The sequence below is a fragment of the Giraffa tippelskirchi genome, chromosome 2, assembly GCF_054371585.1.
Source record: "Giraffa tippelskirchi isolate mGirTip1 chromosome 2, T2T-mGirTip1v1.2.pri, whole genome shotgun sequence".
Taxonomy (NCBI): domain Eukaryota; kingdom Metazoa; phylum Chordata; class Mammalia; order Artiodactyla; family Giraffidae; genus Giraffa; species Giraffa tippelskirchi.
This window is the reverse complement of record NC_137276.1, coordinates 94,679,633-94,695,255: the sequence shown is the minus strand read 5'-3', so window position 1 is coordinate 94,695,255 and position 15,623 is coordinate 94,679,633. Positions and strand designations below refer to the sequence as shown.

Sequence of the window (15,623 nt, the reverse complement as noted above, 5' to 3'; positions counted from 1 at the left end):
TTGCTAAGCATTCTACAAGGCACAGGATAGCCCCTCCCAGTGAAGAATTCTCTGGTACAGAATGCCAGTAATGCCCAAGGTGAGAAGCCCTGCCTCAAACCCACAGGCTCCCTCTCCATCACTTTTTCTTGATACTACAGCTGTGTGCTGTTTTTCTCTTTTTTCCCTCCTTTGCCTTCTGTACTCCACACAGAACAGTGGCAGCAATTCACCAGAGTAAATGTGATGCAGTTTCAGATATACATATAGTTTATTCAAAACAAAATGAATAATTTTTATACCACTCTAATGGCAGAAAGTGAAGAGGAACTTAAGAGCCTCTTGATGAGGGTGAAAGAGGAGAGTGAAAGAGCCGGCTTAAGACTCAGTGTTAAAAAAACTAAGATCATGGCATCTGGTCCCATCACTTCATGGCAAATAGAAGGGGAAAAGGTGTAAGCAGTGACAGATTTCCTCTTCTTGGGCTCTAAAATCAATGCAGATGGTGACTGCTGCCAAGAAATTGGAATACAATTGCTTCTTGGCAGGAAAGCTATGACAAACCTAGACAGTGTATTAAAAAGCAAAGATATCATTTTTCCAACAAAAGTGTGTATAGTCAAGGCTATGGTCTTACCAGTAGTATTGCATGGATGTGAGAGTTGGACTATAAAGAAGGCTGAACGCCGAAGAATTGATGCTTTCAAACTGTGGTACTGGAGAAGACTCTTGAGAATCCCTTGGACAGGAAGGAGATCCAACCAGTCCATCCTAAAGGAAATCAAGCCTGAATATTCATTGGAAGGACTGATGCCGAAGCTCCAATACTTTGGCCACCTGATGTGAAGAGTCAACTCATTGGAAAAGACCCTGATGCTGGGAAAGATTGAAGGCAGGAGGAGGAGGGGATGACAGAGAAGATGGTTGGATGGCATCACTGATTCAATGGACATGAACTTGGGTAAACTCCAGGAGATGGTAAGGGAGGCCTGGTGTGTTGCAGTCCATGGGGTTGCAAAGAGTCAGACACGACTTGGTGACTGAACGACAACTCTAAGCCAGTGCATTGAATGGTCTGGGAACCTTATTCAAATACAGATTGAGTCAGCAGATGTGGGGTGGAGCCTGAGAGTCTGTCTTTCTAACCAGTTCCCCGGGGATGCAAACACTGGGCCTGCAAGCACACTTGGAGTAGCAAATTTCTTGGCACTTAGGATACAGCAGCAAAGAATACAAAGACCCCTGCCCTTGGGGAGTGTCCAGTTGGGCTAGAAGTGTATTGGACCCAAATAAGGGTGGAGAGGTTGAAGTCAGAGGCACTCAGAGTCTTAGAAAATCAGCTGGAAGAGAATGTACAGGATGTCTAACCAAACTTCCCCATTTTAGAGACTGGGAAACTGAGGTCCACCGTGGAGAAGGGAGCTAGTTTGCATAATGCAGCTTGCTGTGCCAGCTTAGGGCAAGACTATTTGATTCCTATTCCCCTGAATTAGCAGGTCCTTAGGGAGCCTCTGAGGGCATAGCTCATCAGAGTTGGGAAAGGTCAGCAGCTTAGAGGTTACAGGGGCGGAAGTCTGGAGACTCCCATGGGAGGCCCCCCTCCTACTCTCTTCACAGGGAACCCTGATTCCCAACTTCACTCATGTCCATCCTGACACACCTGCAGACACTGGGATATATTTCGGGAGATACTAGATTCTTCCCACCAACTCTGTGCTTCTGCCCGATTAAATTTGTAACAAGGATGAACCAGGGCAAAGTCCGGGAGAAGTGAATTCTAAATGCATTCAGTCAGCAAGTGGAAAGAGTCAACCCAAACAGAGTTTGGCCAATCAAAATCTCCTCCTAATCAGGAGTGGAAGGACAAATCCTGGACCTACACTGGGCTCCTGGGGGCATCTTCCAGGGCTCACATTGACCCAAAGCTTAGAAAACCTTTTGGTTGGAAAGCAATTGCTTCCTCCACAGCTGGTACCTGGGACTAGAAACTTAAATTCATGCCAGGACTGGAACAGTAGCAAATTTCATGGAGTAGCTAAAAAGAAAAGCAACAGCTACTACATCAGGCATTAATAATATAACAAAGAAAGAAAAAAGAGAAACTTTGCATTAGTACTTTTTGATGTCAATTTATTATTTATCCCTTCGCCAATATTCAAACAGGCAGGCCATCATAAAACATTCAACAAGATTCTCTAAAACAGTCAAGGCATCTGTTTTACCTCAGTTCTTTTTCGGAACCCTGGTATTTATATAATAAAATAGCTGTGTTAAAAATATATACACGTATACTGTATTAAAAATACTGTTTGAGGATCACTACTTAGAAAGATTTTAGTTTAAATTTTACCAATGACCAGGAAGCAGGCAGACAATGGCTCTAAAGGAAGATTCAGTGTCAATCAACAAAGCACTGCTCCTGAATGTACCCTCCTCCATAAGCCTTGTTTTGTTGAAACAAGGCCTTGACAAAGCCCATTGTTTGGTAATTAGCATCTGTCAAGTCTCTCCAATCAAGGCCTGCAGGTTGCACCTGGTCCTAGCTGAAAAAGGCTTTGTGGGCAATTCTGATCTGACCCTCAGGGGCCCCTGCCATGTGCAGAACCACCTTCTGTGTTCATGCCATTACTATCATTTACAAAGCAAGGAGGCCTCTTCCACCAGAGGTTCTGAGAGCTTTTGTCTCATCTTGATGCGCTGCCACACCACTTTAACCTCGATGATAAATGTCCATCCTTGTAATGCAGACCTTTGCTCCTCCCTGAAGAAGGTATCTCTTCCTGGGACAGAAGATGCTGCAGAAGCAAAATCATTGTTAAAACAAACCAAATGCAAAATGGAAAGATTTCAGAAAACAAAGACCATAAGCGCCCTGTCCTCAGGACGAGCTGGATGGAGGAGAAAGGGCTGGCCTTCCCCAGGTTGGCAAGCCTTCATTCCTCTCTGGGTTGGCGTCCCTGAGGTAGAGGTTGTGTTCCTTGATATAGGAGATGACGGCATCTGGGAGCAGGTACTTCACGCTCTGCCCCTGGCTCAGGGCCCACCTGACATATGTGGCGCTGATCTCGTTCTGCACCGGCTCCCTGGCCAGGTGGACGTTGTCCTGGTATCTCTGCAGGATGGGTGAGTCCAAGACATATCCCTTGGGGTCATGGCCTGCTCGGGTCACACACACCAAGCCAAACTTCTCCACTATTTCCTGGATGTGTGTGTCTTTCCACAGCGGGGTCTGGAAGGTCTTGAGGACATCTGCCCCGCAGAGAAGCTTCAGCTCAGGCACAGCTGGAAAAACAAGGGTGGATCTCAAGATAGTAACAGGAGGGTCATGGCCAGGAAAGATAGCGTCATATTCTGTTTGAGATTTTCACCAAACACTTTTGTTGGAATGTATGGGGAACTCAATGTCTATGTGTTCATGGCTTAAGGAGAAAAAGCATGTTGATGAATCTGAAGCTACTTTAGGGACATACAGTTGTTAAGTAATTTAATCAATAAACCTTTTGTTTAAGGTTGGCAAAATGCCAAGTAATCCAAAATGGGTTTTTTTTCAGTGTCATACCACAAGGCTGTCTGTGGTTGCTGGAGCCCATGGCAGGTCCAGCAAGACCAAAGGTGGCTGTGCTGAACCTAGAACTCTTGTCTTCTGATGGAAGGTGAGGTTCTTAAAGCCCTAGGACTAATAGATGATGGACCTCCGGCAAGTCACCGCCCTTCTCAAAATCTATTTCAGCCCTATGCTTCCCTGAGCTCAGTGGTAAAGAATTTGCCTTTCAGTGCAGGAGACATGGGTTTGATCTCTGATCTGGGAAGATCCCACAAGTCGCTGAGCAACTAAGCCCCTGTGCCACAACTATTGACCTGTGCTCCACAAGAGAAGCCACCGCAATGAGAAGCCCACACACCACAACGAAGAGTAGACCCTGCTCACCGCAATGAGAAAAAAGCCTTCACAGCAACAAAGGCCCAGTGCAACCAAAAATAAATTAAATTAATAAATAAATTTATATTGCTTGCTTTGCTTCAGTTGTGTCAGACTCTTTGCCACCTCATGGACTGTAGCCCACTAGGCTCCTCTGTCCATGGATTCTCCAAGCAAGAATACTGGAGTGGGTTGCCCTTTTCTTCTCCAGGGGATCTTCCCGACCCAGGAATCGAACCTGTGTCTCTTGTTTCTCTTATGTGGAGCACAGGCGGGTTCTTTACCACTAGGGCCAGTCTATTTCAGCCCTAATGTCTGATATTTTTATAAGTACAATCCCATCTTAAAGGTTAATTATAAAGGATCTCTGGGTAACTAAGAGGTCTCTAAGACCTCAGCTGGTGACCTTTTCATCTGTTTTCAATAAAACAAAGCTCTAGAACAACTGATCAATGTGGATAATCCTTTAGCATTTGTCCTAACAGAGAAAGATGATTGTGAAGATTAAAGAATACTTAGCATTTATTGGCTGTTTACTATGGGCACTATTATTAAGTGCTTTATGTGTTTAATTTCATTTGAGCCTCAGAGTAACCTCAGGAGATAGGTGTTATTGTCATGCCCATTGTGCAGAGGGGGAAACTGAGGCATAGAGAGGTGTGTGACTTGCCTGAGGTTATTCATTGCTAGCAGGGTCAGCCAGCCTCCACTGGTGGGCATTTGAAACCCATGGGCTCTGCTGCTGCCTACTGGCAGGAATTGTACATGCATCACTCTGCCTGGATTTTCCTGGCACCATTCCTGTTTCTGTCCCCTGTGAATGGGCTAATCAGAAAAAGAAAAACTAAGTCCATGCTAGAAACAACCAGCAGGGCCTCTGGTCCTTCTGGAAGTCAGTTCTAGCTTAAGTGAACAGCAAAGGCTGGGCTCCTAGAGCAAGAATATCTCTCAGTCACCATGAAACCTCAGCTGGGAAGGGCTTCAGGGATACCATCTGCTGGGGGGAAACCTGATGTAAATGGTCAGCTTAGGCTCCTCTATTGTGAAACCTTTGAGGGAATCTGGACATGGACTAGAGAGATGAGTTTATAAAGGAGCACTCAACCAGTGATGCACTGGCAAGTGAGAAGCTGGACGTGTCATAAAGAGGTCAGAGTTCCTGCCTCAGTTGGGTACTGGCTGCTGCGGGGCTGGAGCTGAGATCCTTCCCTGGGCCTCAGTTTCCCCGTCCATGAAATGATGGCACTGGACTTGTTTACTCATTTTAAGGCATCAGATGTAATTATAGAAACATACTTCAAACACTTTAGCAGTGTACTACTGGTATAATAAAATGATATTCAAACATTTATTAAGACATGTATTCATGAATTCTCCATGGTTAAGAACTAGGACTCTAGAGCCAGACTCTTTACATTCAGATCCTGACTCTGCCATCTGACAGCTGTGTGACCTCAAACTTAAAATGAGGATATTAACACTACTTATTTCATAGGATTATTTTAGAATTGAATGAACTTATAAAACACTTAGAACAGAGAACAGAAAAAGTGTGGTATGTGTTAACCACCATCCATCCATTCATTCATCCATCCATACACCTGCTTATTCACCAATCCACTCACTGGCACGTTCACCAAGCACTTATGGAGAGTGTCCTAAGTGCATTTAAAAATTATTCAGTAACTTAGATTTTCACTCATTTGGGCTGGTCCCATTGGTTACAACATGTATGTGGATTCAAACTATTCCATATCTGTGAGATTTTACTCTACTTTCTTATTTATCTGACCACTGTAATATAGAAAGAGACCAGTGTTTGATCTTTCCAGCAACTGAATTGTTATCTTGTGCTCTTCCTATGGGAGAGGTTAAGTGATGTGCATTGAATCCCAAGGTCTCCTGGGGTCTGGGCACACCTCTCTATTCCCACAGGTCAGGGTTTCCTCTCCTGTGGGTTTCTGAGCGGATGATCTCCATATACCTGCTTCAATATTAAATGCTGTTTGAATTTATTAACAATGATAGGATGGAATACAATTCTCTCTGAGCCCTGGCCCAGAGGGAACAAGTACCCACACCTGCCCCATCCCCCAAGTCGAAAGGCATGTCGGGGGGGCTGGTGCGATGGATCCCTCCTGCCAGCCACATGCACCCTAGACCCCAACTCTGGGCAGTCCTGTCATCAGGCCCCTTAAAGGCAGTTACATTTCCTTTCAGATCCATTCATATCGCTGCTACGAAATCTGCAGACCGAGTTACTCTGAGAGTCCAGTCTGTAAGTCTGAGGTTTTGAATAAAAGCTGCCAATTTGATTTGTCTTAACAGCGACTCAGTGACATACATAGATGTCCATGGGCGTTTTGGGGCAGTGTGCTCTGTCTTTGAATAACCACAGGCTCTGGAGAGCAGATGAAGCAGAGATTCACACAGAAAGCAAGAGAAGTTCCACCAGCACCTGTCCGTTTGAATGTCCAATTGCCCACACTCTGACGTTAAAGAGCACCAACCCTGAGGCCAGTCAGCCCTGGGTTCCAATCTCAGGTCTGTGAGGACCTTGGGCTAGTTACAGCTGATGGGCCTATTTCCTCAGCTGTAGTAGGGAATACGGAGAAGGCAATGGCACCCCACTCCAGTACTCTTGCCTGGAAAATCCCATGGACGGAGGAGCCTAGTAGGCTGCAGTCTATGGGTCGCTAGGGGTCGGACACGACTGAGCGGCTTCACTTTCACTTTTCACTTTCATGCGTTGGAGAAGGAAATGGCAGCCCACTCCAGTATTCTTGCCTGGAGAATCCCAGGGACGGGGGAGCCTGGTGGGCTGCCATCTATGGGGTCGCACAGAGTCGGACACGACTGAAGCGACTTAGCAGCAGCAGCAGCAGTAGGGAATAATAAAGCCTCCTTTGGGAGTTACGGAAGTTGAGTGATGGCGAGAATGCAATGGAAATTTCCTGCCTAGTGCAGCACATGAACACAGGCACGGAGGGTGGTGTCCGGAGTGTAGGATTTCCGGGTCTAGAGAGGATACCACGATGAAGCCAGGTATTGGGATCTGAAGTGTGTGTGCGTGCTCAGTCATGTCCAACTCTTTGCAACCCCATGGACTGTAGCCCACCAGTCCACTGTAGCTCCTCTGTCCATGGAATTTTCCAGGCAAAAATACTGGACTGAGTTGCCATTTCCTATCCTAGGGGATCTTCCCAACCCTGGAATTGAAGCATCTCCTGCATTGGCAGGTTGATTCTTTACCACTGAACCACCTGGGAAGCCCACTGGTATATGAAGGGAACACCCAAACTAATCATACAAGGCCACCTTGGAACAGGCAGTGTGAATGGAAACAGACGAAGCATCTGCTCTGGTTGTATGGAAAGAGAATCCTCTGAGCTGTTCTCGGCTCCAACAGCCACGGCAGGGACCACCTTCACAAGCGACTTAAAGGACTGGAAGTGTCCTGAAGTGTGACACCCAAGCGGCTCAGGACAAGGCAATCCACATGCCTCTGGGTGAGTCCGAGGAGGACCACAAATCACAGCAGTGACAGGGAAAGCAGGGTCCTGGCAGCCAGAAGATGCTGAGCACAGCTGCAGAGTAGAACAGCACATGACAGAGTACACGGCACACAAAATGGTCCTTTAGAAATAGGTCACTAGTAGCATGCAAGTTACCACATCAGAAGCCAAACTTACATGAGAAAAACTCCACCTTTCTTTTTTAATTGCTCTATTTTTTTTCTGATGACAAACATGAAATCTGTGTCAACTGTGGACCGTGTGGAAAATATAAGTATTTCAAGTATTTTAAAGAAGACAATAACAACAATAATTCAGCTTTCTACAAAAAATTTTCAATATTTTGGTTAGTTCTTAGTCTTTTCTATTTAAATATGCAAATAGATGTGAAAGTATATTTATATATGTTTATATACTTGAGATTATCTAGTCTTGTATCCTGATTTTTTTCCCCACTTACCTCCTAAGTGTTTCACCATATCATGAAAACCTTTTGTGTGGATTCTTCATCCTATATTATATATAGTAAATTTACTTATACATTCCCTAACATTTTAACACTGAGGTTGCTTTATGTTCTGCCATTGTAAAAATTGCTGTGATAAATATCTTTCTCATAAGTCTTTGTCCCAATTTCTAATTACCTCCTCAGGCAGATTCCTAGAAGGGGAATTTATCAAGCAAAGGGCACACACATTTTTAAAGCCCAGGATATATTTTGGTAAACTGAAAAGCCCACTTTTCATTCAATGCAAACTTCCTTTTATTTTTTTTGCAAACTTCCTTTTTTAACAGTTACTTTGGAAGAGAACAAGAAGAGTAGGGTTTAGGGTTTGAACGGACAGAAAGGGAATAGGGAACAAACCCCCAATGTCATAGGGCCAAGCAGAACAGGCTACTAGCCCCTGGACAAGCACATCCAAAACGAAAGTGGGGTGACTTGAAGTGGTGGAGGGGGAATTGGGGAGGGTTCCTTCTTAGAGAAGGGCCTTACAGGATAGACAGCTTTTCAACAGGAGAGCCACAAAGGGAGGTGGGAGGAGAGGCAGGCCAGGCCAAGAGACAGGGCTTCTGGAAGCATCTGCAGAGAGGTGAGAAGCTGGGAGCCTCAGTGTGGAATCCCTCCTGCCTCACTGGCAGCTGCTTCCTTCTCTCGCCACGGTTTCCAGCATCCTGAATGGCATGGGGTGGCCGGTACTTCCTGCCCTGCGTGCCTTACTCAGCTGCTCCTCTGCCCCCGGGTGTCCCCCACCCCAGATAACCTACGGGTCCTGCAAGTGGTGATGCAGCGTTGCCTCCTCCAGACCGTTCCCCTATCCACACCTGGCTCACTGCCATCCACAGGTGGTCTCCAGCTCGGGGCAGGCCCTGGGCAGACCGCCTCTGTTCTCAGCCAGCGTAATAAATACTGGAGAAGCTGATCACATAGGAAGCTCTGTAGCTCCTTCTTTCTTGGGTTCCCACTAAACAGCACAGTTCCCCAAACTGGCGGTAAAGCAGATCCCCAGCGTGCCTGTTAACCATCGAGTTCCAGGCCCCTTCCCCTCAGGAGGTCTGGGGCGTGGCCTGGGCTTCAGTGTTTTTAATAAGCCACACAGGTGATTCTGCCGTGAGTGATGCTTTGATCAGCATCTGGGGACTGCTATGGGAAACTTGAGGGTATTTTCAAGGCCTCTTAATTAATTTATTTTTAAACATGTGTATATATATATATATATATATATATATATATATGTATGTTTTCAGATTCTTTTTCATTATAGGTTATTACGAGATATTGAGTATTGTTCCCTGTGCTGTACAGTAGGTCCCTGCTGTTTACCTATTTTATATATAGTAGGGTGTATATGTCAATACCAGACTCCTAGTTTATCTCTCCTCACCCCTCCTTTCAAGTCCTTTTAGAAGAGCGATTCCCAGTCTGTGCTCTGGGGACCACCAGTTCTGAGGAGTACTAATATGCATTAAAAAGAGACCCATGATTAAAAAGTGCTAAGAATGGCTGCAAGCTACTTCCCTTCCTCCTAAAGTCACGTGCACATGAACACAGTAAAGGCTCTGAAAAGTCCTACAGAAAAGACAGCATCGTAAGCGTTTTTAACCACGACAATCTGGAGCTCTTCGCATAGGGAAATAGTGTCCCATCAGCTAAAGTTGGGGGAGCCGCTGGAGGCAACCCCACGGAAGAGCCTGTTGGAATGTTGGCCTGGTGGGACCAGTGATCCCTTGCTCCTGGCCCACCCTGCCCCCCATCACTGTGCTCCTGTTTATGTGCTTGAGGGGGCTGTGCATTTAACCGCTGGTACCAGGGCTGCCATGGGAGGTGCTCTGAAATCACAGCTGACAAGGTTCCATCAAACACCAGGAGCTGACCGCGGGGTAGAAACCCAGGGCTACAAATTAAAAGGAAGATCCAAATAGACGTTAAATCCCTTAAAAATAGGTTTCCTCTTCCGAGTAAAACACTTGAGCAACACTGCTATACAGTGCTAGGTTAAGGGATATAATGGCACATATTGTATTCAAAAAGGCTAAGGCTTTCAGACTAGCTCAGCAGCACCCAGAAGTTGATCCCTGCTTAGTCCTGGCTGTAATCCAGGTCACAAGCACAAGTCACAAGGTAGGTAAACTCCTTTGGGGCAGGAAACCCCACTTTAGCAAACAACGATTTACAAGGGATGGTGGCAGATTGTTTAACCCGACTTTTCAACATGGAAAGTGTCACCCCAAGCGGCCTCAAAAACTCTTATCTTGTATATTTTTGAGATTAATTGTTTGTCTGTTGCTTCGTCTGCTATTATTTTCTCCCATTCTGAAGGCTGTCTTTTCACCTTGCTTATAGTTTCCTTTGTTGTGCAAAAGCTTTTAATTTTAATTAGGTCCCATTTGTTTATTTTTGCTTTTATTTCCAATATTCTGGGAGGTGGGTCATGGAGGATCCTGCTGTGAAGGGGAAAGAGGCTCTCTGAGGCTGCACCGGGGTGGGGAGCCCAGAACAAGGGCCATTGTAAGTACCTTAATTGTTGTTTATTATTCACATTCCTTTGAAAATAAAAATCTTAACAGTTCAAACAAACAAACAAACAAAACTCTTATCTGTGCCCAGGGGCTGTGGCTCACATGAGTTCTCACCCCACCTCCCCTGCTCCGCACCCGCACCCCCGGCAGAGCAGAGGGTTAGCACCTACCTGTGGAGGCGGGAGAGCTGGCACTGCCTTGGTTTGGGTCTTCCATCTGGGGCAGAGATCTGAGCAGTTCGCTGTGATGATGCCTGTGGGGTAAGCATATGGGCTCAGGGTGCATCCATGTGGCCTACAGTCCCCCCACACCACCCAGGGGTGTCTCCAATTTTAAGTCTCATTCTGCCTTTGTCCATTTAAGGTAGCTCACTCCACAAATATGTACTGAGGGCCTACTGTGTGCCAGGCCTTGTGCCAGGTGATGCATCTGGGTCCTCACAGACCACCCCATCCAAGACTGCCTTCTATGAGCCCCAGCTGAAAGGAGGAAACAAGCAGATTTGTACTCTTTTAAGTATTTTCTTTCAGTAGCTCACTTTTTATAAAAGTTGAATAGGGATTAAGGACCTGGGCTATTAGAATCAGACCTGAGTTCCGAGTACAAATTTTCAGTTGTAAAAAGCTGGGATAATATACCTACTTTTTAGACTTTTGTGAAGGTAAGTAAGTTACCACACAGTAAGCACTGGCACAGGGTTTTCCCCGATGACTGAACAGATAAAGAGTCCACTCGCGGTGCAGGAGACCCGAATTTGATCCCTGGGTTGGGAAGATCCCCTGGAAAATTCCCTGGACAGAGGAGCCTGGGGGGCTACAGTCCATGGGGTCACAAAGAGTCAAATACGAGTGAGCGACTAACACTTTCAAGCGCTGGCACAGTGCAGGGTCCACAGCTGCCTCTCAAAACAGAGGCTTGCTCGGATCATAAGCTAGTACTTTAGAACCTGACTGGGTGATGGCTCAGAGCCTGGTTTGGAGCTTGACTGCCTGGGTTGAATCCAGTCTCTCCCACCAGCCAGCAGTGGGGCCCTGGGTGGGTGTTTCGTGTCTCAGAACCTGCAAAACGAGGAGTGATGACAGTACCTGCCTCCCAAGCATGGTCATGAAGATGAAAGGAGTAGATGTGCAAAGTCCACTGAGGGGTGTAGAGCGCAGAGCAAATCTCATTATACGTTAGCAGTTTGGATGTGATTAGACTTACACCCATTTGGTAGGCCTGGCTCTTTTAGTAATCTGTCTTCTGAAAATCAAGAGATACCTCTGACTTCTTTTTAATCAAACACGGGTAAGCACTATGTCTTGTATCAATCTTATCTTCCGTCTTCCGCCTACTGTATTATGCATTGACTGGAGCTGTGTTTGGGGAAAAGTATCTGGTGGGAGAAGCAGGTATTTTCAGTAAGAGTGGCTGGGTTCAAGTGTAGGCTCTCCTGCTTGTACGATGCTGGGTGAGTCATGAACACTCTCAGAGCCTCACTGACCTCTCTTATTTGGTCAGGAAAGTTAACGCCGGCCTTGTCTACACTGAGTATCACAAGACCATGAAGGAGCAAGGGCTTCTCCCTGGCTGGGGAAGAGGCTGATGCTGATTGCTAGGAGAAGGTGCTGTGTAGAAGTTAAGTTCTAGAATGAGACTGCCTGGGCTGGTATACTGGTTCCAAATAGTAGCGCTGGAATCTTCTTGGGTGTTTTAAGCAATCTGCCTCCACTTTCCTCATTTGTAGAATGGGGGACAATGACAGTACCCACCTCAGAGAGCTATAATGAGGCTGAATTAAAGAGCTTAGCGCAGCCCATCCACAGAAAAGTGCCCAATCAACATGAGGTGTTATTAACAGCCTTACTCTCAGTCTGTCTTCCCCACCAGATTGTGAACAGGAAACTCATTTAATTTATCCTTGTATTTCTGGTACCTAGGAAACTGCTTGGAGAAGGCAATGGCACCCCACTCCAGTCCTCTTGGCTGGAAAATCCCATGGACGGAGGAGCCTGGTAGGCTGCAGTCCATGGGGTCGCTAAGAGTTGGACACGACTGGGCGACTTCACTTTCACTTTTCACTTTCATGCATTGGAGAAGGAAATGGCAACCCACTCCAGTGTTCCTGCCTGGAGAATCCCAGGGATGGGGGAACCTGGTGGGCTGCCATCTGTGGGGTTGCACAGAGTCGGACACGACTGAAGCGACTTAGCAGCAGCAGCAGCAGCAGGAAACTGCTTACCTAAAGTCAGCTGAATTCAGGAAAGATAGAAGGGGGATAAATAAATACATTTAATTCAGGTCCCAAGTCCTTCCTGATGGTCTCAGAGACTCACCTGAGTCTTCTTAGGGCCTTGCTGGACTTGTCTGTGCTTCCATTATTGTCTTTTTAAAATATAAATTTGCAGTTTTTATTTTTAAATTTTATTTTTAATATATTTTCTTGGCCATGCCACATGGCATGTAGGATCTTAGTTCCCCAACCAGGGAGTGAACCAGTGCCCCTTGCATTGGAAGCATGGAGTGTTTACCACTGGACCATCAGGAAAGACCCTCCATTATTGTCTTACTGCTTCAGTTTTAGAAAGCATCACCTCTTCAGGATTCACTCCCAGATTAGTCTGGAATTTCACATCAGATGGAAACAGGTTTGGGTGCCATCTTTACTTTCTCACTGTAGGACTTTGCATATGTTGTTGACTCTTTCAGAACTTGTTTCCTCATCTGTGAAATGGGGCCAAACTCATCTACTTCTCAGAGTTGCTGAGCTGCCTAGTTATTATATGTTTGGCACACATAGTAGGTGATCAGTAAAAGCTGGCATTATCATTTTATTTTTACTGACCTTGAAGCCCCTGGTTCAAGCTGACCCTACTTTGAATAGTAGCTAGAACTCTGAACTCTGGTGTGCAAAAGGTTACTTTCAGTGCCAAATGCATCTTCCTCACAGACCTCCACTCTGCCTTTGTGGGGTGGGGGGTCATTGCTTCCTCTTGTTGCTTGCCTGAGTGGTACCCTGGTGTGCCCAGCCTCGGGCCTGATGACCGACCCTGGCGGCATATTCTTTGTGTCCTCAGCAGCCCCTGGCCTCCAGGTAAGCCTGATTAGAGGGTTGCTGTGGCAGAAACAGAGTCAGCCACATGGTGTTTCCCCCTGTAGATCACTGGTTTTGAAGATGGCCAAACGTATGGCTTCAGAGTCCAACAGACTGGGGTTCCACCACTTGCTTATCCATTGTGCAACTTAGGTAACTTAGCCTCTCTGAGCCTCAGTTTCCTCATCTGTAGAATGACGACAACACAGGCTCATGTTTGCCAAGGGGCACATGAGCCGCTGCTGCTGGACCACATCACCTGGCATCAGGACCAAGGCCTGCCTCAGCATGGGGAAGGGGCGAGTGAAATAAGCTATCAAGTGCTTCAAAAGCATGAAAGCTGACCCAGATTTTGAAAATTTAGAATAAAAATAAGCAACTTGATAAGGAGAAACAGAACACTCAATAAACCCTACAGTGGACTGACTTCCTAGTGATGTATGGCACTGTCGCCATGATGCAGATTCACTGTTGACTCCACCAAGTGTGTCAACACTTGTGTCTGATGCTTTGCGACCCCATGGACTGTAGCCCACCAGGCTCCTCTGTCCATGGGACTTACCAGGCAAGAATACTGGAGTGAGTAGCCATTTCCTTCTCCAGGGGATCTTCCCAACCCATGAATTGAACCCGGGTCTGATGCACTGCAGGCAGATTCTTTACCATCTGAGCTACCAAGAGTATACTAAATGGAGCAAAAGGGTGGGAGCATTCTAGAGCATTCTACCATGCTTCTAGAATCACCTCACTTTACAATTTTAACCAGATTTTCAATCTTAAAAAAGATTTTTGATAATTTTAGGAAAACATTAGTAATTAAACAAAATTTCTAATGAAGCTGCTCCAAAAACTGAAAAGACTCTTAACTGGCTGATAAAACAGTGCTGCCTTTATCAGTGGATTCTCAACCTTGGCTGCACAAAATAAATCATTTGGGAACCTTTAAAATATCCATGCCTAGACCCTGCCTATTACCCTAGAAAAATCATAAGCTTGGGTAGGAGAGGTTGAGTATTTAAAAAAAGCTTCCCAGGTGAGTCCTACAGCCAGGATTGGGACCACTGGTTTGGATCGATCCCGGTATTAATCATAAAACATGATTCACACACTTGGTGACTGAGACTGTGGGCCTCAACCCTGGCCACACATTAGAATCACTAGGGAGCTCTTAACAATCCTGACGCCCTGTCCCAGACCTATGACATCCCAGTCTCTGGGGTAAGACTCAGGCTTCTGTGCTTTTGAAAGCTCTCTTGGTGATTCGGTGTGCAGCCAGGCCCGAGAAGCATCTGTCTAAAGGATACAGTAAAAGGAGAAAAAGAATGCATCCTATAAATCTTAGACCTGCATTTTGTAGCAGGATATTAATATGTGGTACTGTGGTCAAATCCTATTTACCCGTGAATGGCTTATCTGTTATGAGAATAAACTATGGGCCAGTTAGGGACGCAGGGAAGGTATTCTTTACCAACTGAGGTGGAATTGCAGGCAGATTTTTTACCAACTGAGCTATCAGGGAAGCCCCTAACGTTATTAAGCACCTATTATAAACCAGGTGGGCACTTCCCTAGTAGCTAAGCTGGTAAAGAGTCCACCTGCAACGCAGGAGACCTGGGTTCGATCCCTGCATTGGGACAATCCCCTGGAGAAGGGCATGGCAACCCACTCCAGTATTCTTGCTTAGCAAATCCCCATGGACAGAGGAGCCCCGTGGGCTACGGTCCATAGGGTCACAAAGTGTCGGACAGGACTGAGTGACTAAACACATAAGCCAGGTGTTTTCCTGCATCACCTCATTTAACGTACACAGTATCCCAGTGAAGTAGATGATGTCATCCCTATCTTATTAGTTGAAGAGAGAGCCCGTCTCACTTACCTGAAGTCACTTCACCAGTACATTTGGCTCCAAGATCTGGGCCTGAGGCCACAGCACCTCCCACAGGGTGGAGGAAGACAGCGTCTCTTTGTTTCTGACTACATACTAAAGCTAATTGATTTGCTGGATTATCTGATTTGTTTCTACTCCCTCTGTTAGCTTAGATAAAGGAGAGCTGACTACATTGTTTATTCTAAAAGGATGATCTAGGTGTAAATTCATTCCTTATGTTAAAAAAAGAGC

The 15,623-nt window shown here is 46.0% G+C and overlaps 1 protein-coding gene and 1 long non-coding RNA gene across 12 annotated transcripts in view; one reads left to right on the top strand and one right to left on the bottom strand.

Annotated features, from left to right (window-relative positions):
• LOC145539833 (uncharacterized) overlaps window positions 1-15,623 on the top strand; it is a 386,573-nt gene that overhangs the window by 151,391 nt on the left and 219,559 nt on the right. The window lies entirely within an intron of this gene.
• The window catches only part of NMNAT3 (nicotinamide nucleotide adenylyltransferase 3), a 121,094-nt gene continuing 107,563 nt past the window's right edge, over window positions 2,093-15,623 (bottom strand). For 5 of the 11 annotated variants that reach the window (XM_081574011.1, XM_081574010.1, XM_081574013.1 and 2 more), the window contains exons 4-6: window positions 10,602-10,684; window positions 3,024-3,261; window positions 2,093-2,774 (exon numbers count right to left, since the gene is read on the bottom strand). In XM_081574011.1, the coding sequence (XP_081430137.1) occupies window positions 2,690-2,774; window positions 3,024-3,261; window positions 10,602-10,684 (406 nt within the window). In that variant the 3' untranslated portion in view covers window positions 2,093-2,689. Of the gene's footprint in view, window positions 3,262-10,601; window positions 10,685-12,346; window positions 15,593-15,623 lie in introns of those variants that run through there. The other 6 variants (XM_081574005.1, XM_081574004.1, XM_081574008.1 and 3 more) reach the window with 2 other exon arrangements.